The sequence below is a fragment of the Emys orbicularis genome, chromosome 1 (assembly GCF_028017835.1).
Source record: "Emys orbicularis isolate rEmyOrb1 chromosome 1, rEmyOrb1.hap1, whole genome shotgun sequence".
NCBI classification, from domain to species: Eukaryota; Metazoa; Chordata; order Testudines; family Emydidae; genus Emys; species Emys orbicularis.
In genome coordinates, this window is record NC_088683.1 from 244,375,542 (window position 1) to 244,401,369 (window position 25,828).

General features: G+C 41.3%; 1 protein-coding gene across 1 annotated transcript in view; it reads left to right on the forward strand.

Annotated features, from left to right (window-relative positions):
• The window catches only part of SLC9A7 (solute carrier family 9 member A7), a 104,846-nt gene that overhangs the window by 69,313 nt on the left and 9,705 nt on the right, over positions 1–25,828 (forward strand). Inside the window, exons 8-16 of the mRNA XM_065411081.1 lie at positions 1,104–1,216; positions 2,310–2,398; positions 2,525–2,638; positions 5,810–5,921; positions 7,313–7,466; positions 14,275–14,334; positions 19,433–19,496; positions 22,763–22,845; positions 25,617–25,722. Coding sequence (XP_065267153.1) covers positions 1,104–1,216; positions 2,310–2,398; positions 2,525–2,638; positions 5,810–5,921; positions 7,313–7,466; positions 14,275–14,334; positions 19,433–19,496; positions 22,763–22,845; positions 25,617–25,722 — 895 coding nt within the window. The remainder of the gene's footprint in view (positions 1–1,103; positions 1,217–2,309; positions 2,399–2,524; positions 2,639–5,809; positions 5,922–7,312; positions 7,467–14,274; positions 14,335–19,432; positions 19,497–22,762; positions 22,846–25,616; positions 25,723–25,828) is intronic.

The following is a 25,828-nucleotide window of genomic DNA, read 5'->3' on the forward strand; positions in this document are numbered from 1 at the left end:
GATATTACTTGCTGATGAATGGGAGGCAGAGTGGCCAGTCAGGGAATGGAAAGGGAGGTTGTTCACAAGATAACATCTGTTAAGAAAAAGCATGAGACTTTGCTTTACCATACATGCACTGGAATCGTCAGTTAGGATATGAAACTTTAAACTCTTTCTTTTAAAAGTGAGATTCACGTCAAAAAATAATTTAATTGTATCCAAGTATAATACTGAAAATAAAGGTTTTAATTAGCTATAAAAGAACAGTAACACGTTACTGTTAAGTCACACACAAGCTTCATAAACTTCTGCTTCTGACTGATTTTCCCCAGTACTGACACAGCTGTAGTTCTTAGAGCACTTTGCCTGCCTCTGCATCTCTTTGTCATTGAGGGTTGATTAAATAAATAGGGGAAGTTTAGTCATGCATTACCCACTTTAAAATTGTTTTGATTGTTTCTAATAGTTGTGCAAATAACTTGCTTTTGATCTTTTGGTTTTTAGTAAGATATCCAGGGACTGATAGCTGGTCAGTATTGCCACACTCAACTATATGTGATACTATATATATATATATATATATATATATATATATATATATAGTAAGAGTATTGTACATACTATTTCCTTGCAAGTGCAGAGTCTGCCTGCTTGTTGTGCATACAAGCACAGTACAGTGCCCTCTCTACAATATTGTGGGCTTTGATGAGGGAAAGGAATAATATGAAGAATAAGGTAGTAGCCAAAATACCAGTTGGTGTAATGTCATTTACTCTTTGGTGTAATGTCACCATCATTGAATAGCCTTCATCATCTCAGGTTGGTCTTATCTAACTCTAACTCCAGCCAAATTATGCTGCAGACTCCATCCTTGCCTCATCCTCAAAGATGTGCAAGGTGGCCAGGTTACTGTTGCAAAAGAAACCTTAAACTTCCTCATTCTTGAGTGTCTGATACTTCAGCCTTGACATAGATGAGTTGATGGATTTAATGTTGAAATTGTCTTGGTTTGGATTGACACTTCACACTAATGCAAACAAAAAGGCTTTTTATAAACATTAGGTGTAACTGTACTAACATTCAGCCAAAATCACCAGGTATTTGTTGATCCCTTAACAAAGTATTTATGTGACCAAGTTTACCAAACTGCATTGCTTCCCCCTGCTGGAGACAGCTCTCTTCTTCCTGATGTCCTGGAGCACTTTCTTGCTAGCTGAAGCTTGTGGGTTTACAGGTGAGATGTTTTGGAGTCAAGCAAAAAGAGATCAAACTTCTGTCCATCTCCTTTGTTCACTTGCCGAATTAAATCTGTTTTAACAGCACTTCATATAGGATGAATGTTTTTAGTGCTAAAATGTTTTCACTTTCCTTACTGGTAAAACTACACTGGAAAACAACCCCTGGAAAATGTGGGCTTTTCTTATTACCTGTCAAAGTCTGTGCATGTTAGAACTTGGCTCTAAGCAAGAAATGTTAATCTTGATTGTTAATTTTGTGTTGACCGTAATATCCACACTGATTACCCAGGGAGCTGGCTTTCTGTTTTTAGTTGCTACTTCAGATTGTAGCTTTAAAGCTAAATAATTCTATTTGCACCTCATTGTCACCTCTGTATTACGTAACTTGAGATGTCTTCAGATACAGCTTGGTAATGAGCAACAAAGGGTCCTGTGGCACCTTTAAGACTAACAGAAGTATTGGGAGCATAAGCTTTCGTGGGTAAAAACCTCACTTCTTCAGATGCTTGGTAATGGTTTCCCCAAATCCCCAGCTAAACATAATATACAGAACACTACATCAAATCTTCTCTCCTGGACTTAAATCAAGGGCCGCTCTCCTCTCCTAATGAATCTTCTCAGAGAAGATATCCAGTCTACTGCACTGAGTTACCTAAACCTAGGTATTGAAGTGATTCTGCTTTCTGTTACCAGCAGTGTGTCCAAGCTATGTTGCTCATTTATTTTGTTGAAGACCATTTGGAGAGCTCTAAAATTTGATAGTCTTAAAGAAATGGTTGGTTAACAAAAACATCATATAAACGTCCCTTTACTGTGAGGAATAAATCTTCCAGAACTAAAGAACAATGTGTTAAACCACGAGTATAAGCAAAGGTAGGAGGGCAAGCGACTGTCTTTTTGTTCTGTGTTGGTACAGCACCTAGCACAGTGGGATCCTGGTCCATGACTAGAGCTCCTCGGTGCAATGGTCATACAAATAATAAACAAGGCAGTCAGGAGAATCAAGTAATTATGTTTATACTGGATTTAAGATGGTAAGCAAAGAACTTTATCATCCAGCTCTGTTTGTGTCTGTGAATCTATTGGCAGGTGTGGTGGCGGTTCTCTTTTGTGGAATTACACAGGCTCATTATACATACAACAATTTGTCAGTCGAGTCAAGGAGCCGAACTAAGCAGGTAAGACCCTATTCTTCACTTCCCATGTGGTGTAGTGTTGGTTGGTGTTTTTTTTTTTTTTTAAATAAAAAATAAGACTGTCAGTTTTACTATGTAATTCTTCAATGTGAATGTTTTTCTCCCCAGCTCTTTGAGGTACTGCACTTCCTGGCTGAAAACTTCATATTTTCATATATGGGTTTAGCCCTTTTTACTTTCCAGAAACACATATTCAGCCCAATTTTCATCATTGGAGCTTTTGTATCCTTTCTTGCTTTTCATCTAACAAGTTATTTATTTTAGGTTCCTGAAAACTTGCCATGCCTTTTTGCCTTCCCTCAGCCACTCATGCATCTCAAAGAGATGATGTTTTTTGACTTGTGTTTTCCTGCAATGTGCTGCTGATGCAAGAATCTTTTGAAAACAACCTTCATCTGCCCCTGCAGAGCTAAGGACCTTATGGCATGCAAGCCCCAGGGCTCTCATGTACCTGAACAGCTTCTAAGAGCTGTGTATCATTGGTTTATGTGCTCAACAGCAAATATGCTGGAGACAGCTACACTCCCTGCCGTTATAACAGAACTTAAAGCTTCAAATATTCAGGGTGGAAAAGGTGTTTCTGAATTAAAGGATAGGAGAAGGATACCCTATGTTGTCCGCTCAAATCAGCGTACACAAATCAAGGCACTATCTTGCATTAGTTAGGCCATGTCTATACTACACAATTAAGTTGACCTACGTTAGGCTGACTTACAGCCACTGCAATAATTACTGCGTTTTTTTCCATGTCCGTCAGTGGTGCGTTTTTTTCCTTCTGTCAGTGGTGCGCATCCTCACCAAGAGCGCTTGCACCAACTTAAGAGGGGCAGTGTGTGGGCTGAGAGCCCAGGCTCTCAGCTCGGCACCAAGCTCCCAGCTGGAGCCCGGCTGCCGCCCGTGCTCTCAGCTCCCGGCTCCCCACGGAGCTCCCAGCTGGAGCCTATACAGATACTGCATCGCCCAACCTACATCAGCCTAAGCCTTGCCCCTCTCGTCGAGGTGGGTTTACTAGGTCGGCGTAGCAGACGAATTACAGCAACAGGCAGAACACTGTAGTGTGTACGCTTACATAGTTAGATTGACGTAAGCTGCCTTACATGGACTTACTTTGTAGTGGAGACAGGCCTTAGACACTCCTTTGCACATACCTGGAAAATGGATTAGCTGAGTGTAAATAACTGAGAACCTACCATGTCAGAGTCCATATAAGAGAGTACTAGCTTTCTGTGAACAGCGATGGCTCAATAAAACAAGATGAAGTTAGGGTTCTAGGTTTTTGTGGTGTTGGGTTTTTAGCTAGTCCAGAACACATCTAGCCTTAATCACCTCTTGTAAAATAGAAATGGCTCAGTAAAGTTTATCTTCTCCAGGTTTTAAAACACAAGGAAGTATGTTGTATTGCCTGGCATTAACACACACACACACACACACACACACACACACACACACACACACACACACACACACACACACACACACACACACACACCCATACTGGGTCAGACCAATGGTCCATCTAGCCCAGCAACCTGTCTTCTGACAGTGGCCAGTGCCAGGTGCTTCAGAGGAAATAAAGAAAACAGGCAGTCATCAAGTGATCCATCCCGTCGCCCATTCCCAGCTTCTGGCAAACAGAGGCTAGGGACACCATCCCTGCCCATCCTTGCTAATAGCGATTGATGGAACTATCCGCCATGAACTTATCTAGTTCTTTTTTGAACCCTGTTATAGTCTTGGCCTTCACAACATCCTTTGGCAAAGAGTTCCACAGGTTGACAGTGCGTTGTGTAAAGAAATACTTCCTTTTGTTTGTTTAAAACCTGCTGCCTATTAATTTAATTGGGTGACACCTAGTTCTTATGAGAAGGAGTAAATAACACTTTCTTCACACTAGTCATGATTTTATAGACTTCTGTGATAATCCCCCCCCCCCCGTCTTCTCTTTTCCAAGCTGAAAAGTCCCAGTCTTCTTAATCTCGCCTCATACAGAAGCTGTTCCATGCCCCAAAGCATTTTTGTTGCCATTTTCTGAACCTTTTCCAATTCAAATATATCTTTTTTGAGATGGGGCGACCACATCTGCACACAGTATTCAAGATGTGGACGTACCATGGGTTTATATAGAGGCAATATGATATTTTCGGTCTTATTATCTATCCATTTCCTAATGATTCCCAACATTCTGTTTGCTTTTTTGACTGCCCTGCACATTGAGTGGATGTTTTCAGAAAACTATTCACAATGACTCCAAGATCTCTTTCTTGCGTGGTAACAGCTAATTTAGACCCCATCATTTTATATGTATAGTTGGGATTATGTTTTCCAATGTGCATTATTTTGCATTTATCAACATTGAATTTCATATGCCATTTTGTTGCCCAGTCACCCAGTTTTGAGAGATCCTTTGGTAGCTCTTCACAGTCTGCCTGGGTCTTAACTATCTTAAGTAGTTTTGTATCATCTGCACATCAAAACACATCTGGGATGGGCTAGGTAAGAATATTGTTTATAAGGAGGTTGTTTTATCTCACGCCCCATCTGAACAATGTGCATGGATTTTTGCAGCCTTCATTATGATAAAATATAAACCTGCCCAAGGGAATTACATAGTTAAACTTGATGGCAAGGTTCACAGAAGGTGTCCCCTTCCCAATGTGCCTAGTCTCCTGAGTTTTGGATGGATGGGTTTGATTTTTTTTTTTTTTTCAAAAGATGCCTTCCACTAGTGTATTTTAATCTCATATTCTCCTTCCTCTGCTGTTCTCTCACCCTGCCTAATATGCGGCCTTTTCAAATTCCACATACTATAGCAAAGTACTGCATATAAAGTGGTTCCCTGTTGTGTGAGCTAAACATATGGGCAACCAATGAGGTTTTTGTACCATATTGTGTACCATATTGTATTTTAAAAGTGCTTTGGAGGAGGCTGTATCTTCCTTCTTCTCATCCACCCCTCTCCCCTCAACAGACTGATTCAGAACAAATAAATGGGGCAGGCGAATCCTCTTCGGTTCCTGCTAGTTTTCTGAGCTGTATTAAAAAGCAGAGTTTAAGTTCTTGTGCTGAGGTCTGTTAGTTGTTAATATTTGAAGGTGTTTGTCTGCATCCTTCAATTTTTTTTATATTTCAATCTGCATCAAATAGTCTTGATTTATATATACAGTATCAAACTTATATACTGCAATAAGGTATAAAGTAATCAGCCTAATGAGTAAGAAGACCTTTTTACTGTCCGTGTACATTTCTAAGTCACTTATAGGAGGAAAAATAACGTACCTTTTGCTCCAGTGAGTAGGTTGTGTTAAGTTTCCAGTAGCATGATGATGGAGCAGATGTCAGCGACTGTGTATTTATCTTAAGACCAGTGGATCCTTAACCCCCAGCTGTGATCAGATTGCAATCTTTCTGGGCAGAGCTGCACACATCTACCCTCTCTCTTTCTTCTTGAATCTGGGCAGAAGGCACAAGATCAGTTGGAACTTTCAGCACATGATGATGTTTTCAGGTAAAAGTGTTTGGTGAAGCAATAATTCTGTTTTACATAAGTCTAAATAATCCTCTCGTGAAAATCCTCCTTTTTATAACTGATGTGCAATTTCTAATCGGGAGAAGAGTAGTGTGGTGTGTGTTTTTTTTAATTAAAAAAAAATAATAATGCTGTAGCAATTGACTTAGCATAGCATCTTTATACAGTGTCTGTCTCCTATTCAACTTCATTTCTTTACAGACAGATCAGAAGCTGTCATGATTCTGACAGTAGTGACAGTCTCTGGCCTCTGGCAGCTGGATGATCCCTGCATGGTTATGACTAAGATTGGTCAAAATGTTTGTTTTGAAATTTTGCAAATAGAAATTTTGCAATATTCTCCTCCCTCCCCCTCCTTCCCCCCCCCCCCCAAAAAAAATTACCTTTAGGGAATGACAGGACCGGAACCAATGCTGTCAGAAATATAAGTGTGGAAAAACCACCTAGAGCTAGAGTTAAAGTAAAGAAAAGGAGAGGGGAGTATTTTTATTTGCTTTCTCTGTCACACAAGTGAGCTGCTAATGTTCATGCTTCCTTGCTAGTAAAAACAAATTACTGAGTGTTTTTACTGTTACAAATAAGTCCGTGGCTGCCTGTCTGGGTAGGCCTTGCTGCTGGAATTCTGAAACCCCCTGGGATGTGTGTTGTGCTTAGAAGCATGTTATTACCCAGAATTCTCCAAGCTCTCAGCTCTTTTATAGCAACACTGGTATTAGAGCTGTGGGAGCAAATTGAAAGGTTTGCATGCTCTTTCTGGATGCAGGGAGCTTCTTAATTTCTAAAAAGTATTTTTACTTCAGTCAGCAGGCAACTTCTTTCCACAAGCTTTTCTGGAAATATTTGTCCCTATTATTTATACAGTTACCTTTGGACTCATAACCATGTTAATGAAAATGCTGTGGCAGAGAATGAAGCTGTCAGGTACCTTGTTACTGCTTCCTCATTTTCAGGGCAGATATGCTCCGCCCTGAGGCATGGCATAGGTTAGAGCAGTCTAAGAGCTGCTCTAACTTATGCCTGCTGACTCTGGTTTGTAAGGAACCATAACCAGCTGAGCATAGCTGGAGCACAGAACACTCTAACCATGTCCCCTCCCTATCATAACGTAGCCCCTGTGCCTGAGGTGAGTGGGAGTTTGTGCAGGGCATTGCAGTGCTGACATTGCACATCTTAATGGGCCAGATCAGGTGGTGTTTTCATGGTGTTTGGTTATTTTAAGAAGCTGATACAGTGGGGAGTCCCTTCTTTTGGCTCCTACACACTATCTTGGGGTTTTGTTTTTAGACTGGATGAATGTTTAAGGAAGTGCTGTGAAAACTGTCACTAGTACTTAAGAAGTTCACCTAGTTCATTCCTTTCTTTCTGTGCAGGTCTTAGAGGAGCCATGGCATTTGCTCTGGCCATACGAGACACTGCTACTTACTCCCATCAAATGATGTTCTCAACAACCCTTCTTATTGTCTTTTTCACTGTCTGGATTATTGGTGGAGGCACAACACCCATGCTGTCATGGCTGAACATTAGGTCAGTACACATCCAAACACTGGGTAATGTTATAGTCTTTAAAAAAGAAAAAAACACTGTACTCTGCTAGTCGCTGATACACTAAAACCACCTGTGTGATGCTTGTTAGGCATCTCTAGATTTTAAGGGGTACAGATGTATTGGTAAGGACACTAAATAAGAAGTTACTTTCGTTGACACTATGAGTGTATAGTACAGTAGGATCCCTATTAACCAAAACACCTGGAGGCCTGAGCTCCTTAGCAGGATACAAGTAACATCTATTGACTTGAATGGAAATTGCTCACATCCTACAAGGAGACAATAGGGCCCCTGTATCCCAACTTCTAAATCAATGAACTAACACCAGTCCCCATCTCTTGGCCCCTGATAATAGCCCTGATCCCATTGAATTCAGTGTGAGACTTTCCATGGTTTCAGTGGGAGCTGGATCTAAACAGGCTGTTATCCAAACAAATCTGGTATTTCCTGGACTGTTAGAACAATCAGGATCTTACTGTACTGCTTGAGGACATGGCCAACATAAAGATTATGGTTATGGTATGTAATCATAACAACGTAGTCAAACTGCCAATATACAGATGCTCTGAGGTTATAGGCATATACACCTCTACCCCGATATAACGCGACCCGATATAACACGAATTTGGATATAACGCGGTAAAGCAGTACTCCGGCGGGGCGGGGCTGCGCACTCCGGCGGATCAAAGCAAGTTCAATATAACGCGGTTTCACCTATAATGCGGTAAGATTTTTTGGCTCCCGAGGACAGCATTATATCGGGGTAGAGGTGTATATTTTTGAAGCTACTTATCTTGGGAAGCAAAAGCCCTCGTAGAGAATCATGAATCCATCAACAGTTATTTAGCAGGTATGCTCCTGCTATATTAGGGTTTTGGCGTACTGTACACATGCTGTGTGGCCCTTACAACATACTGATTGCCTTCAATACTAAGTGTGTTCACCAGAATTTGCAATATCCAAGGTCCTGTAGTAGGGTATAGGTAAGCACCAGGGAAAACTGCAGATGCTGAGGTAACAGTCTCTATTTATCTTTGCTAAAGTTAGCAGGTTAGGGACCACCTCTGTAGTTGGACAAAGAGAGGAAATTGCCAGCTGATATGTATTTCCTTGGTTCAGTTAAGAAATGACTCGGAGTGGGTGGGATTTCCAAAAGCACTTGGAATTGGCCTAACTGCTCCCATTGAAATCAGTGGAAGTTGAACCATTGCAGTCAATGGGCGCAGAAACAGGCCAGCGCTGAGCACTTCTGGGAATCCCACACACTGACTTGTTTTCCTCTAGAATTTTCTAGACAAATTCTCAGAAGAAAGACTAGCTATGGCTAGCAAAGACACTCAGGCATTACCCACCCCCAACTCCTTAGATTCTCACCTCGCCGTGATGACCTTGGGGTCATTCCAGATGGCTGATGGTTAAATTCAAACAGCTGGGTACATTCTTGAGTGTTTGGGTTGGGCTTAGTTGGGACAGCTGGAAATATTACTCATATCACAGGCCTGTCGTTATTTTTTGCAATTTGAGGATGAGGTGTACCTCTCCTCTTGCAGTGACGAACCTTTTTTTGATGGTCCAGGAACCTGAGGTGACATGAGCATTTCTGGAGGCATTTGAGGGAGGACATTGGTTTTTCTGACATTGTTTTGTTGATGATAGGGCCACTTCAATAGTTTTGCTCCATCAGTAAGTGATACCATGTTCTTTTCTTATGCTGTTCATGAAAGTGCCGCTCCCCAAAATCAATAATTCAGGCCATGAAGCAGCACAGGTGAAAACACTAGTTGACCAGTGCTGTGATACCACTCCTGGAATGGCTTCCAAAAGACAACTGTAATGTCACAGCAGGGCAGATTGACATACCTATAGATATTAAATTGTGTGTTGGAGGCATAACAGAACCCCCTGATTGGAAGTGACAAGAAATCACTACCTTTTTGGCTTGGTTGAACAGAACAAAATGGTTAACCTCTCATCTATATAATTATATAGATCTGTTTGTAGCATTCTGATTAGGAAATGCAGTATTTGACTGACCCCTGTACAGTGTTCACTGGAATTGGGGCAGTTTGTCTTCCCATAGGCCACATAAAATTAAACTTACTTAAACCAGGAGATGGCAGCCATGTGCAGCTGAATAAGAGTTAGAAACTCAAACACTGGTTAGTGGTCATTTGTCATGATACAGTGCCAGCCACTGAGAAGTAAAATGCCCCCTTTGTTATAGGAGGGTAGCAGGGGGATAGAGATTGCAGCTTCCTAGTGAAGTTCAGAAGAGTTTAACATGCTAGTTCTTATCCTTTTGGGTGGGGTGTGAGGCATCAGAAGATGCAGTATAAAGAAAAAACTAAAGGAAGTCTGTATCTCAAACAGAAGCAATAGCATGGAATATAGGGCTCAGCTGAGGTGCAGTATGGAATTCAAGGTATTCACTGTTTCTTTAAATGGATGATGCCTGGACCCCTGGCACTTATGCCCTTTTAAATTAGATGGCAGTAAATAAAGCGTGAGAGGTTGAGAGTTAAGAAGTGTTTAATTATACAGGATACTTTAACAGAAAAGAGATTAAAGGTTAACATTGCTTTTTGTTCATTTACTAGATTAAGTGGGAGAGGGGGGCAATGATGCAGTTCATGAACTGGACCTATAATTCAGAAGTTGCAGACAACCATAAAAAAGGCCACTTGTACCCTGTGAAATTCAGAGTGGTTTTAACCTTAAACTTCAATTTAATTCTTGAGCCATTAGTATAACGAGTTTATAAAAGAAAAAACCAAAAGTCCAGCTAAAACTAATAACATTCTTCCACGCTTGCCTTGTTTGGGAAGTTGTGTCCATTTTAGATTCAGCCATTGGAAACTAAACATGTTAAAAATTTAAACATCAGTAATAATAATTTTTCATTCCCATCATGCCAGATGCTTGAGTTTCTTGGATCTCATAGATGTCTTTTTGGAAGATTACATTTAAGTCCCTGAATGGTAAATGGCTATGTTCTTGGAGGAGTGAGTTTGTTTTTGTTTGGGAAAATACAGTTTAGCTTGAATAATCTAGCGGGGGTTGGGGGAAGTTTAAAAATCCAGTGGTGGTTAAAGACAAGAAACATTTTTCCTGCCTGAAGCTGCTAAAAAACTTCAGAGAGATCTGACAGGCCAATAAATCAGAAGCATTGTCAAAGTTCCTCTCTAGAGAGTGGCTGACAAGGTTTCACTTGTACTTCTCACAGGGAAAGGGAACTCTTGCATTTATATCTCAAAATGACAAACCTGTCATTGTTCATTAGGAATGGGTGACCCGTTGGGGCAGTGCTTCCTTTTTCCAGTTTAGTACTGACTGTTGCCATTGAAGCAAAATGCTGACTAATGTCCTCCCCTTTTTTGTTCAGAATTTGTTGTTTCAAACTAGGTGGGTGGGAAGAGTCACTACAAGTAGCTGAAATTAATTCATTTCAAAACATGAATTTTAATTAGTAAACAAACTTTTTTCTGAATTTTAGGAACTGTAAAGTAGCTTGTGAGAGAGAATATAATTAAGCACTGTTCTTGCTGGGGGGAGAGGTTTTGATTTCCAATACTAACTTTTCTGTTTTTTTGGTACTTAAATGATGCATAGTGACATGGTTACTATTGAAATAGCAGGATTTTTAATTGAAGTCCTGTTGTCCAGCTTATTCAGATACAAAGACTTATTGAATGTTTTAACTATATGGAAGTAAAATTGCACAATGTACGACTGTGCTTAAAAATTTAAGCAATGAGAAATTGAGGGATGTGCAGTAAATGAGGCATGGGGCCAGATACTGACCCATGAGAATAAAACAAAATATTTAATAGCTAACTCATTCAGTGAGCACCATCCAGTGCACTGAATTAGCAGGTGTCCTATGGAGAAAATGTGCAGATTGTAATTCAGCTTTTAATTACATGATCACAAGGGTCTGAATTAAGATTGCACAGGCAGAACTTACATCATACTGACACCCACATGGGTCATCAGCTGGGTTGAAACCTATTTAGCCCCCTTCCTAAGCCCTGGCTCCTCATCCCAGTCTTCTCTTCCTCCAGGTTCTCTGTCCAAGTCCCAGCCTCCTCCCCAGGCTCCATATCTGATCTCTACCTTCCCCGACTCCCAATCTCCTTGCCCAACCGGTCTCCCTACCCTCCCCCACAATTTTGAGTGTGAGCTCAGTCTCCCCATCCCTACCCTCCCTGGCTCCCTGTCTCCTTGACCAATAGGACCCAATCACCCCTTCACCCCATTCTGGCCTTAGTCCCCTCTGCCTTCAAGTCAGACTGCTTCATCCTCTGTTCTGCCTGGAGAGACGGGCTTCCTGCTCTCAGTTCCTGTGCTGGTGCCACTGTAGCCTCCAGTACTGGGAAAGAGCAGTTAATCCTGCTCCGTCCCTGCATCCCAGGGCCAGAGCGTGCTCAGAGCATATGGACTCTTCAGGAAAATTTAGTGGCCAAACTCCAAGAAGTGTCTACTGAGCATGTGCAAAGTGGAATTTTTAGGGGCTTGTAATGTGGTTAAATTAGTGTGGGTTATTGCGGGGGATGCCAAAAGGCACATCCCTGACACCAGGGTGCCCTCCTGCCAGATTTGAAGTCCCTGCTCCAAAGTATGGAGGCACTAGAGCTTCTCAACAGAATGGTTGGATGGATATTTTAACCTCAGTAAAAATGTATTTTTCCCTAAACTTATTCTGATGAAAAAGCTGAACAGGTTTTGCTATAATTTTCCAAAAATATCTTCCATGGACATACACCATGGAAAATATCTGCCTGTTAGTTTGGCAGTTATAAGCAACTGAAAAGAGAATCTTAGAATGGAGAGACTCAGGCAACCTTAACTGTAGGTGTGACTACCTGCACAAGGTAACCTTAATTCTGGAATGTGCTAATTTTAGAATGCTCAACTTTGCAACCTTTAATGTTTTTTTTTAAATATATTTTTGTGTGTATATGAATTGGCCATATCTTATGTACATATGCACACAATCTCTCTCTCCAATCTATATCTATATTATAGCTCAGGGGTCGGCAACCTTTCAGAAGTGGTGTGCCGAGTCTTCATTTATTAACTCTAATAATAAACTCATGGGTCTAATAAATGCCAGTAATACATTTTAACGTTTTTAGAAGGTCTCTTTCTATAAGTCTATAATATATAACTAAACTATTGTTGTATGTAAAGTAAATAAGGTTTTTAAAATGTTTAAGAAGCTTCATTTAAAATTAAATTAAAATGCAGAGCCCCCCGGACTGGTGGCCAAGACCCGGGCAGTGTGAGTGCCACTGAAAATCAGCTCGCGTGCCGCCTTCAGCACATGTGCCATAGGTTGCCTACCACTGTTATAGCTATATCTTATATGTATATGTGTAGCCAATCATAGCAACATAAGGCTGGAAGGGACCTTGAGAGGGCATCTAGTCCAGCCCCTGCACTGAAGCAGGAGAAAGTAAACCTAGACCATCTCTGACGGGTGTTTGTCCAGCCTGTTCTTAAAAACCTCCATTGAGGGGGATTCCACAACCTCCCTTGGAAGCCTGTCCCAGAACTTAACTACCCTTCTAGCTGAAAAGTTTTTGCTAATATCTAACTTAAACCTCCCTTGCTGCAGATTAAGCCAGTTACTACTTGTCCTACCTTTAGTGGACGTGGAGAACAATTGATCACAGTCCTCTTGATAACAGCCATTAGCATATTTGAAGATTTTTATTAAGTCCCTCTGTCTTCTTTTCTCAAGATTTAAAATGCCCAGTTTTTTTTAATCTTTCCTTGTAGATCAGGTTTACTAAAGCTTTTCTCATGTTTGTGGCTGTCCTTTGGACTCGCTCCAGGTTGTCCACATCTTTCCTAAAGTATGGCACCCAGAATTGGACACTATTCCAGCTGAGGCCTCACTAGCGCAGAGTAGAGTCGGATGATTACCTTCTGGGACTTCGGTACGACACTCCCTTTAATACACCCTAGAATGATATTAACCTTTTTAAAAACTGCATCACATTGTTGACTCGTATTCAATTTGTGATCCACTATAACTCCCAGATCCTTTTCAGCAGTACTGTTCCCCATTTTGTAGTTGTACATTTGATTTTTACTTCCAAAATGTAGTACTTTGCACTTATCTTTACTGAATTTCTTCTTGTTGAATTTAGACCAATTCTCCAATTTGTCGAAGTCATTTTGAATTCTAATCCTGTCCTCCGAAGTGCTTGCAACCCTTCCCAGTATGGTGTCATCTGCAGATTTTATAGCCATACTCTCCACTACATTATCCAAGTCATTAATGAAAATACTGAATAGTACCAGACCCAGGACTGACCCTTGCAAGACCCACTAAATACACCCTCCCAGTTTGACAGCGACCCACTGATAACTTCTCTTTGAGTATGGTCTTTCAACCAGTTGGGCACCCACCTTATAGTAATTTTGTCCACCTTGTAATAATTACTAGAAATAATTGTTACATGCACTTTGTTGTCCTGTAAAGATTCTGTGGTAACATGGTTGGATTTCCTTTTCTTGGAGGTGATAGCTTCTGGATGTGATTACCACCCACATGGTTGTATGAAAACAAACTAAGGGATGTTATTGGCAAATGTTTATCATACAGTGTTGTCATTGTTCCTTTCTATGATTTTTTTTTTTTTGTTATTTTGTATTCCATTTTTATTTTGTGTGTTTGTTTTTGTTGTTGGTTTTGGTTTGTTTTTATTTTGAGCATGGCTAAAGATACCAGCTCACAAACATTTTCTGTTACTTACATTCCATTCTTGTGCTGTACCAGAGTTGGTGATCATGCTCCATCGGTGGAAGAGATAAATGAAAGCCGCTGGCTGTACTTCAGGTGACACTGGTTTCCTCAGTATAAAATTAACCTGGTGCTTGGCTTTCTTCACCTTTCTAACCCAAAGTATGTGTTCTCTTTCTATGCTGTGGCATGCTGCTGCTTTTCAAATGAGGGACTGTACAATTTCCATAATTCTGAACCAGTTTAGTTCCTGTGAGCTGAAAGGGTGTGGTTCCCACAGGCAGGGCTTTCACTCTTTCAGTTTTTCCAATTTTTTTTTTTGTTATTCCCATTAAAATCTGGATAACAGACCCCTTCTACCTCACCACACGCTTAGGAAAGAAAGTAAAATGGTTCTTTTATTGTAAAAATAGTAAAAATAAAAGCCTCATCTGACTTCTGTGAATTGGGAAATCATGGATTTGATCCTATAATCCTTATTCATGCAAGTAGTCTACGTGACTTCCAAGGGGTTACTCAGGAGAGTAAGATTGACTCCCACCACAGTTGCAGGACTGTTCCATATTGGAACCCTCCCAAGAAAGGTGCTGATCGGAGCTGATCCATTGAGTTTAGTGGGAGGGGAGTCAAGATCAGTTTCCAAAACCAGTGAACTGGTAAACAAGGCCTGTTGTAGGCTGTTGAAGATGTGTATAGTGTAATAATTACATTCCTTTGGTGCATCTTTAATGCACCCTGTTGTATCACAGGAGTCCCAATCAGCCGGTTAGTTTTTAGAACCACAAATAGGCCAACACCAAAACAAGCTGCATTGAGAACCAGAATAGTTAAAGTACTACCAGCATTCAGGGCTGTTACCACAGTAACTGTACATGCTTAGTTAGACATGCCACCTATGGTGAATTCCTGCCCTCCATTTCAGGCTTTGGGAAGGCTGGACTTAGGCAATATCACCAAGAATTAAAGCTGCTCTGCTTTCTATGGCCCAGTGTGGAGTTTCTCAAAGTGAGGATCAATCGGGCTTTTAAAAGTGTTTTTTGCCAACTTTTTTTTGTTTTCCATGTAAACTTTCCCTTTGAGTTTGTTTTCGTGTGTGTTGGCAGAAGTCACAATGACAGTAGCACCATTGTCACAGGGACTGGGCTCATGAACATGTGCATGCAAGGTGGGGAGGAGTCTGCCTAACTACAGTGCTCAGCTTTTGGGTCACAAGTGGCACATCTGAGTAGTTACTATGGCACCAAGAGTGATGCTGGAATTCTACTGTAATTCTAGATCCCTTCCAAACCAAATTGGTTAAGGAAATAGTGTTGACAGGGAAAGGTTGGTAGTTAAGGAACTCAGTTGGCAGATGAAGTTACAAGCTCAGTGATAATCCATTTACCATTAAAACATGTCTTAAAGTAAGATAAGCTGTTCATATTCTGAAAAATAGAGAATTATTTTCATAAGGGTCACACCTTCACTTCAATGAGCTTGTTTTCTGCTCTAGAGACTGTTACTTTGTTGTGTCTGTATAAATTCCACTGACTATCCCAAGACCAGAATGAAAATGGTGACTAAATAGTATTTTTACTAGGACAGTTTGTAGTCATCTGGTTCTACATAATAAAATAGTGAATTGATGCTGAAAGGAGAAATGCATTTTTAATTGGCCGATTTCAGACTTTTTTATCTAGTCACAACAGAAAATTTTTCACGCGTGACTTTTCTCATATACTGTTATCCCTCAGCCAAGTCTTACGTAAATAATTTTGTTGCCAAATCAAACACTTCATCTGTGCAATCCTAGAAACCATATGTTGCAGCTATGGATTGTCAGAGTGGATAGCACAGAAAATAGTGGTGGCTGCTGGGACTGCACTGCCATGTTCTTGGCTGCATTGCAGCTGACATGCCCTTCAAGTCACGTAATCTGGTCAGTGCTTAGACCAACATATGCTTGTTCATCTGGCTTTCCAGTAGACTATTTCAGTGAAATTCCAAGATGATTGGGCTTACTATGGTCACTGTGCACCTGGTGTATAAGAGCTAATCCAAGTAAATCAATCCAGCCCTGAAGAATTTTGTACTTCAATACAATTCAAGTCAACAGGAACAAATATTTACTTCCATAGCAATTGATCTTTGTAATTGCTTATGAAGCAGGCAAGTAAAGGGAAACCACTTTGCTTTGAGAGACTTTTCTCCAACATCAAGAGCTTTTCTTGAACTGAACTGGAACTCTGTCTTGACTTCAAAGTGAACTATAATATTTGATTACATTCTCTGCACTAAATTCTGATGGTGGGAATAGTAGGATTTGTCATGAATTGTAGTTAAAGATTATTAATTATTTGGTGGTTGCTTAATTACTAGTGGCCAACATCCTTGTGGGAGTAATGTTAACAAAAACTAGCACTCGAACATTTAAACTTTAGAAAAGGGACTTATTTAAAGGAGAGACCTAGTCAAAAAGACCCTGAAGTTAAGCGAAGAACTAAAAATCCTTAGACTTTGCATGAAAACTATTAATAAGCATTCCATAATAGACACATCAGGCACACGTACCCCCTAAACAAAAAAGAAGCAGACGGGCAAGAAAAAAGTTAGCTTGGCTAAGTGTTAAGATGCAAGAGGTTATTTGAGCCTCAGAGGTGTGTGTCAGAAAATGGAAATCCAGGTTAAGTGAAGCCTATAGAAAAGCCTATAAATTACAGCAGGTAAAATGGGAATTATGAAGGATAAGAGAATTTTGAAGAGCAAATAATCAAAGACATTAAACAAAGAGATTTTTTTTTAGGAAAGACTGCTTTATATGAAGATATGAAGTGAGGTTGTACTGAAGTTGGGAAGCAAGGAGGGTAAAACACCAAAGACTTTGAGGGACTGGTGAGTACAGACTAACAGGGAGCAAAGGAACCAATTAAGGAGGAGAAGGACATTGACGCTAAATATTTTCTTTGCATCTGTCTTCACCACAGAGCATATTAGGGAGATACTTACCCTTTTTTCTGGTAATAAAATGACGTACTGTCTGAGATTATGGTCTCAAAAAGAAGAGCTGCTAGAACAAATTGATAAAAAGCAAAAAGTCACCCAGTTAGTACAAGCCTAAGAATGAAGTGGCTGAGCTGCTAAGAAAAATAAACACTTGCATTAAAATCAGCTACTATACTGGAGGACACCAAATATTGTACCTGTTTAAAAAAATGCTGAAAGGTGAGACTAATAATTCAAACCAGTAGGCCCTATTTTGGTACCCTGTTAATTGTCTGAAACAAGTCAAAAATAGGACTGAAGAACACTAAGGTAAACATATGATAGGAAATAACCCGTCTGACTTCTACAAAGGGAAATCAACAGAAATGAGGTTTTTTTCCTCCACAGAAAATTGCAATGAAAACTTTAAAAGTTTGCATCTAAATTTTCCACAGAAAATTTCAGTTTGGAGCAGAAATTTGAATACTGAAAATTTTTAGCCAAAACCCAAAATAATTCTGTTTTGGAAATGCTGCCATGGTGCTTCATGGGAGTTGTAGTTCAAGTGCCTCATGCCCCCATTCTCCTCTTTGTGCTGTGCTTTTAAGAGGCACAACATAGAATCTCACCCTGTGCGGAAAAAGTATTTCCGTATCAGTTTAAAGCTTGTTCCCTTTCAGTTTCATTGATGCCCTCTTTTTTTTATGATAAGAGGGGAACAGTAATGTCCAATCTATCTTCTCTGTCCCATTCATTGTAACTTTATCATGTCCCTTCTGTCCACCATTGATAGGCCCTCGCCTGGGATTTTCTGTTCAGTTCTGGTAATCCCATCTCTAAAAGGATGTAGCCGAAATAGAGGAGAGTTATAGATATGTAACGAGTGGCCTGGAAAATCTTCTATATGAGGAGAGTAAACTAAACGGTCCGTTTTCTCCAAAAGTAAACAAATAAGAGAGAACATGATTAAGTTACACAACGTGAGTGTGTAATTTACTCCTATTTTTTCCCTTACTCCTAATACGAGGAGACATTCAATAAAATTGAAAGACAATAAATTTAACACTGATAAACCATTCTCTTGTGGAATGCACAATTAATCTGTGGAATTTGGTGCCACAAGAGATCCTGGAGATCAAGGGCTTAATAGGATTTCAGAAGGACTTGACAACTATAAGGATAACGGAAATATTGAGTTACTTTAGATAAGATTAAATAGATGTTTGGAAGGGATACTTCAGGCATAAGACGATCACTAACTGAATAACTATAGCAAGGAAATTCCCTTATGGGCCTGCTAGTCTGTAATTGCCTGCTGTCTGGTTTCTTGCTCCTTCTCTGAAGCATCTGGTCCTGATCACTTTAAGAGAGAGGAGACTGGACTAGAGGGATTACTAGTCTGATCCAGTGTGGCAATTCCCATGTTATTTAGGATAATGAAACTTCCCCAAAGACAGAGCAAACTAAGATAATGAATTCCCGGGCAGTTCAGACTACAGGGGTGTGACTAGCAGTCTGCCTCAAAGTCCAATGCTGTAACTCCTGTGTGGATGCAAACTAATAGGTTCCCAGTTCACGTTAACATAGTCCTCTTCAAACAGGATTACATTCATGTGAACTAGGAACCTTTTAGTTCACGCCCGCAGCATCCTCAAGGGGGAGTATAGCACTTTGGGGCACTCTGCTGTTCACACTACTGTAATCCAAACTGGGGGGCAGTGAAGACCTAGCTTTCGAAACTCTTTTGCTGATCCCTTTTTAGGAAGTATATTTTAAAAGTGTAAGTGATCATATATGCTTATGCCATTTTGAGGCCTGTCTAGCATCACAGTACTCTTGTGTACACAGTCTGCCATACAGGAGGCACGTTCCCTGCAGAACAAGAGGCTGGCCACAACTCTGCTAGTCTGTGCACAAAGTGATATGGTTCTAAAAGACCCAGCAGGGATGGCAGCCAGCCAAGGAAGAGTGTAGTGAGTTGTAAATGAAAATCTGCTGCCTGGAGAAGGATTCTGGTTGATTGAAAGAGGAACTTCTTTGTAATGGGTCTATGTAACTATGATGGAATAAAGAAAGACTCTTCCTAAAATGACTTCTATAATAAGTATGTGGAATGCTGTTGAACTAACCACTTAAGCCGCTTTTAAAAATGCATTCTCGTCTGCTTATGGTGTTTATGACCATCTGATAACCGTTTGCTTTTGTGTTGTTTGTTTTCCTAATGTTTCTATAGGGTTGGAGTTGACCCAGATCAGGATCCCCCACCCAGCAATGACAGCTTTCAAGTCTTACAAGGAGTAAGTAATCAGATAACTTCCTTACTAGGCTGGTGAGCTAATATAAAATGAGATAATCCAAAAGAACGTGAAGGGTATGTGACATTGGTGAATATTTTCTCTAGTGAGAGATGCATTTTATTTGCTGATTGATACCTGTGGTGGCCGATGGGAACATTTTCAGGTCACAGAATACGTGCTTGATATGTGCTTCTAAATTTTGTAATTCAAATTTGGATCTTTTGTAAGAGCACCAGAAAATTCCCCAGATCTGAGTTTTTTGCATGCTGTCTAATGGCTTGCTTTTTTATTTTTTCAGTAGGGATTCTTTAAATGTTCTAAACCATAACCAGTTCTTTTTAGGAGCAATGGATAGAGAAAAGTCCTCTTGGCTTCTGTTCAGTGACTGCTACCAAATACTGCACTTTTAACTGTGTAAAGTAGCTGCAGTCAGATTATCAAATTTAATCTTTGGTCTCATCTACATCAGTGTGCACTAGAGGGCAATGATTTCAAAGGTGCACCAATGTGTTGCATGCTAACAGCACAGGTAGACCCTGCCAGCACAAATTAAAAGTTCCCTTGTGCTCACCACTATGTTAATGCGCACCCTCACTATTTTACAGAGGGCACCAGCACAGTTTGACCTCACCCCTGTATTGCCGATCACCACTGCAAGACCAAGGGGGAAACAAAGCGCACAACATAAAACACTAATATATTTCTACCCAGAAGATTCACAGGGCTCTAGTTTCTCAGTTCCATGAAATTCAGGGTACAGAACACCAACAGAACACACACATATCACTGACTGCATTTGGAGTGAAGTTTCTGTTAGCTGTATCTCCTTGCTGTTAGCTTGCTGTTCCTCTTGTAAGCAAATGACGATTAAAAAGAACTTGTTCAGTTTTCTTTATCACAGGAACTGAGCTACACATCTGAATTGAGCTCCTTGTAGATATTGGGTCAAATCCATCCCTGGTATAACTTCACTGAAGTCAACAGCATGTTATATGTAATTTCTAAGACTGTGGGGATACGGTAACACAAAGTATGAATTTGGCCTTTTGTGTCTGGAAGATCTTAGAATAGGCCCAGTCCAGCGACAGAAGTCTCTCTTTCTGCCTTTCCTAATCTCTGTATGCCCTACCCAGTCCCAAGGAAGACAGTGGAAGCAGGGTAAGACCCAAGGTTAGATGGCAGTGCAATGATGTAATGTTCTCAGCCAATTCAGACTAGACTGAGCCGTATCTGAGGAACTGCTTGCAGCAGAAAAAATTAGAAAAAACAAGGTATAATATTCACATTGGCAATATTTGTGAAGAAATTAGAAGCTAGTCATTTGTTCTATATTCTGTCCCACTGAAATGTAAAGCATTTGTCTGAACTGTGTTTCTGCTTACTTGTGTGTATTGTATCCTTAACAAAAGCCATTAGTTATAGTTTCCGTGGGATTTCTCCCCCTATTTTACAGGCCCAAGATCAGGAGCAGGTCGCAATTACAGCAGAATAGATTTATCATTTGGGAGGGACCAGAGAGCTGTTTGTTGAGAAGTCTGGCTTTCTGTGGCTTTCAGTATTATTTCTCCAATGATTTGAAGATTTGTTTCATGGGTGTTCTCACTTCATTGGTTTCTCTGACCTAGCTTTGGCAGCTTCTAGCCAAAAGAAAAAGCGGTTACAAAAGTAAAAACAAATGCAGCTGAACACCATCTGGTTGATCACTTGTGCTGCTGCTATTACATTAAAAGGCTTATATTTAATGCCAGGAACTCTTCTTAGTGCAAGGGTTGATGTGGATTAGACAGAAAATTGGGGGGGCTGTGCCCCCTGCCACAAGGCCCCATCCCCTGCTCCTCAGTTAAGTGCCAGCCCTGCCTCCTCCCCTGGGGCCCTGCCCCATGGCCACGTTGGAGGCCAGAAGCTGGAGCCGGGCAGTGCGGATGCGCTGGCTAGTGCCATGGTGCGGGTGGCCGTAACGCTTCCCCATCTCCTGCTGCTGCTCAGAGCCCCAGGGCTGTGTATGCGCCTCAGCTCCTTTTCGCCCTTTGACTGCTCTCAGCCTGTAAAAGCCACCCAGGCTGGGGGGACCTGGCTCTTGTGCCGGGAGAGCCCTCGGGGGGGCAGCGACTGCAGAGGGGTGGGGCCCAGTAGCCCAGTCCGGAGCGGGTCAGTCCAGGCTGCTCTGGGGAGCTCTGGACCCTCCACCTGCCCTTGGTGGTGCGCCCTGGATCCCTGCCCCCCTCCTGGGCTTACTTCTCCGCTGCTGCTGGCAGCGGCGCTGCCTCCAGAGCTGGGTGGCTGGAGAGCAGTGGCTGCTGGCCAGGCACCCAGTTCTGAAGGCAGAGGAGAAGTATCTGTGTAAGGTTTGACCTTTGCGCTGGGAGGGGTGGCTATGTGGGGGGGAGCTAAAGCAAGTTTTGGGGTGGAAAGCAAGCCCCCTCACCCCCCCGGGCACAGCCCCTGTTTAATGCTTTAATACTTCTGAGACTTAGTCTGATCTGGCACTTACCAAATCCTTCACAACCTCACCCAAATATAATGTATCAAGCTTACATGGATTCACTGATGAGCCTATTTCTTCTAATGCTGATTGACAAAGCATAATTTTATCTCTGAAATTCATCAGGTGTGCTAAAGCCTCTTGTTCTGACCATGAAACAAGAAGCTTAAGGCAAAGATATCAAATAAACCCAGAGTAAAGGAAGCCAAAGTTGAGATGAATAGGAACAAATCTGGAAATGTTCCAGTCCATTTTATTCAGTAAAAACTTTCAAACCATAGGGTCTAATGTTTAAGAGTATTTATCCAGGAAGGCTTAGCTCTCTGATGCAACATCCGGTTTTCAGCTTTAGATTTTTACCCAATGCTACTACTGCATCAGCTGAGTCACAAGAGGTAAAGTGACTTTTCCCCAAGGTACACAGTCAGTCATCAGTGATTTAACTAGTCTTAGGACAAGGAATGTTTTTTATCATTCAAGTAATTAAGGATGAATTTCACTCCAGTGCAGAGGGACCCATGACATGCAGCATACATCTTCTGCACTGAACCAAGCGGAATGGCCCTTCACTGATCTGAGTAGGGTGGGGCATTTTCTCAGCACACCAGTCTTCCTAACTCTTTTTTAAATTATTCCCCCGCCCCCGTAAAATCCCATGTAAGTGTGGTGTTACTCATTTCAGGGGGATTACATTTATGTCTATAATTTCAGTGGAATTTTTGGGTGGAAGTGTATGTTTGTGTTTCCAGAAATAACAGAGTGCATTTTGTCCTTTCATTCTCAGGATGGTCCAGATTCTGAAAGAGGAAACCGGACAAAGCAGGAAAGTGCTTGGCTCTTCAGGTTATGGTATAGCTTTGATCACAAGTATCCTTTTAACAAGCATTGCTTAGCTTCAAGATATGGAAGCTAATGTAATGTTCAATTTCTTTGCCATTTATTACTCTCTGGATTTATGGATTTGAAGATGGGGTTTTATAAAGGTCATTCAGCAGAGGGCATTATAGATTTGGGGCACAGGGCAGAAACTTGAACTTGCAGTTAATTTCCTTCATTATGGCATGTGGTATTTCACCCTTGTGTGGGGAGAGAAGAGCTTTACTGAGAAAAGGAATTCTGCATCAAAAGCAATGATCGGGAAACAGATCAAATGTTCTAGTCAGTGATCCATTTTGCAAAACAATTCTCATTTTTGCTAATGCCCAAAGAACTAGCAGTCTAGTTCTTCCTGAACCTCTGTTCTCCAGCTCAGTTACTTTGCTTTGAATAGCCATACTGCTTCATTAGGATGGAGCCCTTATGCGATACCCTGTAGATGATATGAGATGTCTAGGACTCAGAAGTTCAGTCTGACTCATCCACCCTCCAAAAAAGTCCCTGGCTACAAATGTTAGCACAATTGGTGTGTGGACGCAAGATAGGTTAGGCTTGAGCCCAGGCTTGCATTGATGTGTAGACATAACCTAAGGGAGCACATACACTGATTTGTTGAAATACTTGTAAATGTTTGTAATCCTTAAGAGACAACTTTTCAAGTGGTTGGAGCCTCTGTCAAAGTATCAGTAGGTCAATTTTTAGGCCAAACTGCTGTGATAGTACTGCTACTTAGCATTCTTTTGTGAGACTCACTGTGAAGAGAGCTGGGAAATAATTCAGAGTATGTGGTAGTGATTAACTGCCTTTGAAGAAGGAAGCAGAGCTGACTAAACTACACCTCCCCCTCCTGAAGGATGTGCCTTTGTAAACTAGGGTTGGCTGGCAGTGTTTATTTCCTCTTGTCCGACCCTGGCACAAGCACAGTCCCCAGCAGGTGCAGGAGAGGGGAAAGCATTAATTTAAAGCAGCTTTGTTCGCTCTATTACAGTTGAATTTTGAATGTAAGAGATTGGCTTCTAACGCACTTGTTTTCTCAATAGCGACTAGTGGGCTGGGGAAAGATCTTTGCAGGCTTTGTGCTGATGAAACATTGGAATCCAGAAATAGAATTTCTTATTGCTATTGGCTTTTTTTAGTTTCACAAAGAGCACGGTTAAAATGTGCCCTTCAGCACCGATGACTGGGTAGGGCGCAATAGGTTTCTGGTGGGTACAGTTCAGTACAAATGTTATCTGCTTGTTGGAGTTGGTTAATACACTGGGCTCATTTAGAAGCCTGTCACCTCTGAATCCCAAGTTTAAAGTAGTTGCAGGATAGCTCTCTCAACAAATGAAATTTGTTCAATTGTTTCACAAGTAAAAAGGAGATTCTTCTTCTTTGAGTGATAGTCCCTATTGTATTCCACTGAGGGGTTACACATAGGCGTCCTCCAAATTTGCGGCTGTGGAAATCGTGTCATGGACCATGAAATATGGTCTTCCCTGGTCCCCCACTACCCAGCTCTGAAGGGAGAGTGGCAGCTGCTGGCCAGGAGCCCAGCTCTGCCCACCAGCAGCTATAGAGAAGTAAGGGTGCCAATAACATGCTGGGCAGCAGCCACCACTCTCCCACCACCCCAACTTCAGGTACAGCCAGCGCAGAAGTGAGGGTGGCAATACCACGACCCCCTAATAGGCCTGTGACCCGCTTTTGGGTCTGGGCGTCTAGTTTGAGAAATGCTGTGGAGAAATCACACCTTTTGCATGGGTTGGTTACAGCATAAATAGCAAATTTCATGGTTGGGTAACACCTCCACAAAATTTGCTATTTATTCCATGACCAACCCGTGAAAATCGTGAGATTTCTCTGTGATTTAAGTAGACCCCTAGTCTACTTAAAAAGAACTAGTGTCTGTTGGTCCATGCATGCAGCCTGGCTCCATCTCATGGTTTTGTCCCAGGCGATAAAGGGCGGGGAAGACCAACCGCGCCCTCAGTTCCTTCTCACCACTGCATGGTCTGAGTCAGAGCCTCTGTTGTTCTCTCGTCCCTTGTGATGTGTTTTCTAAAACGCAGATAAAAGACTGTTTTTATTCTTGTATATAGTTAGTGGTTTTGTAGTAGTTTTTAGGATTTAAGGAATTTGGGATGCCATTTTACTGGCCTTCCAATTTTCTCCCCCAGCTCCCACGCCTGGGAACTGCATTATGCTGAAGATGGCAAGGTTCAAGTTTTGTGCTTCCTGCCCTCGCTTGTTCTCGGTCAGCGATGAGCACCAGCGCTGCCTTTATTGCTTAGTTCTTAGTGCCATACTAAACCGAGCCGCTCTAGAAATTGTTTCATTGCGGATTGTGGGAGAACGTGTCTGTCCTTCCTGAGCCCCTCTGCCTAGCCTGCCAACACAGAAAACTAAAGCTTTTCCAGATGTGCACACTTTTCTCCTCTGTCCGTTCCAGATGGTGCCCAGATATGGATCCAGCTATTGTTTCATGAATGATTGGGAAGAGAGTAGTCCAGTCCTCTGTTGGAAGTATGTGGGAGGGGAAAAGATTCCAACAGGATCATGGGGAAACTCACTAAAGGGAAAAGTCTTTTTCCACTTTGGTGTGTGTTAATTTTTTTAAGCAAAAAAACCCAAAAACCCGATTTTTCTGTTAGTGTAATCAGTTTACACAGAGTACTTGAACTGGCTATGCATCAATGACTGGATTATTTATATTACAACATCTTGTTTTTACAGTGGTTTTCAAGCACACATCTGTTTTCCTTAATTGTTTTTAAAAGTTATTTAAAGCCCATTCTCACCCATAGTGGCCCTCCGCTAACTACAACCCTTCCAAGTTGCTGTGGTCTGCTGGCCCGCTGTTTGACTACTCCACAGGTTTATGATGTAAGTATGACGGCAAAATATTAACTTTGTTTTTCTACCTTCCACTAAAAAGTTTCCTTTACAGGACAAATTACATAACTTGAAAGATGTTGCAAGTGCTGCTTCG